The following is a 3,169-nucleotide window of genomic DNA, read 5'->3' as shown; positions in this document are numbered from 1 at the left end:
CCCCCCCCCCCCCCCCCCCCCACACATTTTTCAAATTTTGCCTTGGGGCAGAGTTATCTTTTCACAGGGGGGGTAAGATACACTTTGAAAGTTTTAGTTATTTTAGACCTCAGTTTCTAACTCTTTGATAGATCACCTGAGTTGTGGTGTACCTCAGGGGTAGGTCTTTGGTCCTCATGTAGTTTCCACTTACAGGCATCCTCGTAGTCAAACTTCTGTTCAAAACTTTGGTGTCCATTTCTGTTTCTACACAAATAACACTCAATAGTTCATGTCTGTAAACTCTACTTATTCCTGCTATTATCACAGCTTGTTTTTCTGACATTATACTCATCTAGTGTTTTCTGAATCTAAATTATCATAAGTCAAAGGTCATTCTGTTTGGTYTTCCTTTTTTAGTTTTGTTTGTTCCTGTCAGCACAGCACAGCTTATATTATTAAATAATGCTTCCAGGAATCTCCAAATTATTTTTGATTATTCTTCCTCAGGTTTTGTTCAAGCCAAAAATGTTGTTCAGTCTTGTTTTTGTTATTTTTTAATTAGGATGGGTACCATTTTCCCAGCTACTGTGACATAACAAAAGAAAATTATGCAACAGTGTTTTTTTAACCTTAAACTGAATTCAACTGATTTTAGTGAAATAAAAAAAGAAAAGAAAAAGATGCTGAACTAGAAAAAAACACACCTAAGATAAGTTGTAGCCCTGTTTAATGAGATTAAGTACTCAGGAGCCCCAAGAGCTGGATTTGACTTGACTAACCTGCAGATGTCTCCATATAGTTTTAATATTGCATCAAAATGGTTCACTGCAGCCCTGGGGTCCCTTTAGGTGTGGTATAAAATCTGTTTTAGTGCAGAAATGCATTGACCTGCACTGCTACTAAATGTTAAATATTATCAGTGAGCAGTAAACCTGAAGAAGGTATTACCTGTTTACAAAGGGTTTAACAGGAGCACCTGCAGCCAACTTGTGCTTAGGGAGTATAAGAACATTTCTGAGACAAAGCACAGCTGGTGTCAGACCTGCTCAGCCCACATGGATTGTCTTTTGCTTCTTAGGTGCACAAAATAAAACTTTACCAGCTAAACATCCACTGGAATTTTTAAGGGTCAGTACTTATAACGAGGTCAAACTGTTGACAGGTGCAAAAGTTATACACAAATAATCTAAACCCRTGCACAAATGACAGTAAATGTTAATAGGCTTGCCTTTTCCCAGGTATGGGGCCCTTTCTCTGACAAATCACAGCGATGGCTCCGTCAGCACCCAGATCCAGAGTGATGTCCCACAGTAAAGAGTTGCTGGGCGTCACTGTTCGAAAGGTCACACCCTTCTTTACCAGGGCTCTGTAAACAAAAACAAAAAGAATTCAAAAATGTAAAGTTACGAGTTCGACACAGGTCTATTTTATTTCACATTTCTTTTACGTGTACTAAAAAGACTTGTGCAGGGTTTCACAATAATTTTACCAAATAGGCTGTTTTGTCCTTCAAATAAACCAACTACCAGCCTCCCCTTCTTTTACCTGAGAGAGGGTTTGTCTTACATTTAATTACTCATTATTTAAAATGTGCTGAGGGGTGATTGGTTTTTGTCAGCCTCCGATCTTTAAATGGTGAGCATTATGCGGACGAACAGTCTTTCCCAGCGGGATCTCCCCAGCATAAGCAGCTTGCAGCAGGTCAAACGTTAACGAGATAGTCTTTCATAAGAATTGCAAGGGGCCATGAGAGTCACAAGAGTTAAACTAAGGGCAAAAAATTTCAACTTATTGCTGCAATGGTGAAACTTCACATGTATTATTTCTTTATTTCTTTGTTTATAAGGCTTTTGTAAAACATGCAGCAAAACCAGTTCTTTCAAGCAGTTGGAAAACGAAAAMAAATGAAAGTGTAATTCTTTGGTTTTGATCCATATGTAAAGCTGGCCGTGGTTTATCTCCCAATCTTCAAGATAAACCCAAGAGTTGAGCGCATTATGAGTCTCTAAGGAAGTGTAATCTATGATAAGAGCAGCAGCAATCTGAGCACTTCTCCGGCTATTTGGCTTTGGGTTTTAGTTTCTAAAATCAGAGAAAGAAAATTAAACCTTAGTCCCTGCTCAGCACAGTAAACACAGGGCATTGTCTCCTGATTAAATTCCAGACATTTGTCTGCACATTTTCTGCATTTCTCTGATCATTTACCAGGATTAAAGAGCCCTCATCTGCATATTTAGTAGATGTTAAAGGTGTGAACCAGACATTCATTTGAACATCTGCTGCCTAGCCACGTCATCTCCTATCACCTGCTGTGTTAACAGGAGAACTCAACAGTTTTGCTTTTTTTCCCCTCTCTTCTCTTCTCAGCGAAGCGATTTAGGTTCGGCGAGATGAAGAGCTCACAAGTTAAAGGTTCCAATTAAAAAGGAATAAATAGTCTGTCAGGATGGGTGTTAGCTTGTGCCGTTACGACCCTGGAGACCGATGGTTTCCATTCCACCTGCTCACTGCAGAGGCAGATTACTTTGATTAACAGCAGTTCAGTCCGAGAGGGCAAGGCTAAGAGGAGAAATTAGGTGTAATGTATGGCCTCTAAATAGATTTCAAAAACACTTGGCGACAGCTGCACACAAGCTGAACTCCACAGTTAAAGTGTGTTTCACTGACAGTGGATAAGCTGTAATATTGAGACCATCCACAAAGAGTCTTCTGTCGCCAACGATTTAGCCCTGAGCAGGATGTCGTGAGTGGAAATGGAAAGGTTGAAAATCGAGAATTAAATACATTTTGACGTTGTTCCATTCATTTTCTTGAGCTTGTAAATAGTGCTGTGAAGGCAAACAACAGAGCATCTCTAAATTAAATCTGTAGATGTTGTCATGGAGAACGAGAGACTCTGACATCAACATGCAGATTTCACAAGCACTCTGGCTTTATAGTTGTGTGTTTTGATGAAGAGATCCAGCATGTACGACTGTACTAAACATCTAAAACTGTGTTATGATTGTTCACATAAATCTCCCAGATTTTGTGTAAGTAAAAGCTCAACTGCACGTACCCTATCACTCACTGCCTTCTATGCATGCTTTTAAACTAACATACAGTGGTTTGCAAAAGTATTCATACCCCTTGAACTTTTCCATATTTTGTCACATTACAACCACAAACATAAATATATTTCACTGGA

At 39.1% G+C, this 3,169-nt stretch overlaps 1 protein-coding gene across 1 annotated transcript in view; it reads right to left on the bottom strand.

The window, feature by feature from the left end:
• LOC106516682 (transmembrane protein 132D) overlaps positions 1-3,169 on the bottom strand; it is a 46,215-nt gene that overhangs the window by 21,508 nt on the left and 21,538 nt on the right. Inside the window, exon 3 of the mRNA XM_014007152.1 lies at positions 1,211-1,348. Coding sequence (XP_013862606.1) covers positions 1,211-1,348 — 138 coding nt within the window. The remainder of the gene's footprint in view (positions 1-1,210; positions 1,349-3,169) is intronic.

This window comes from Austrofundulus limnaeus, unplaced genomic scaffold (assembly GCF_001266775.1).
Source record: "Austrofundulus limnaeus strain Quisiro unplaced genomic scaffold, Austrofundulus_limnaeus-1.0 Scaffold40, whole genome shotgun sequence".
Taxonomy (NCBI): Eukaryota; Metazoa; Chordata; class Actinopteri; order Cyprinodontiformes; family Rivulidae; genus Austrofundulus; species Austrofundulus limnaeus.
This window is presented reverse-complemented; position numbering and strand designations above follow the sequence as displayed.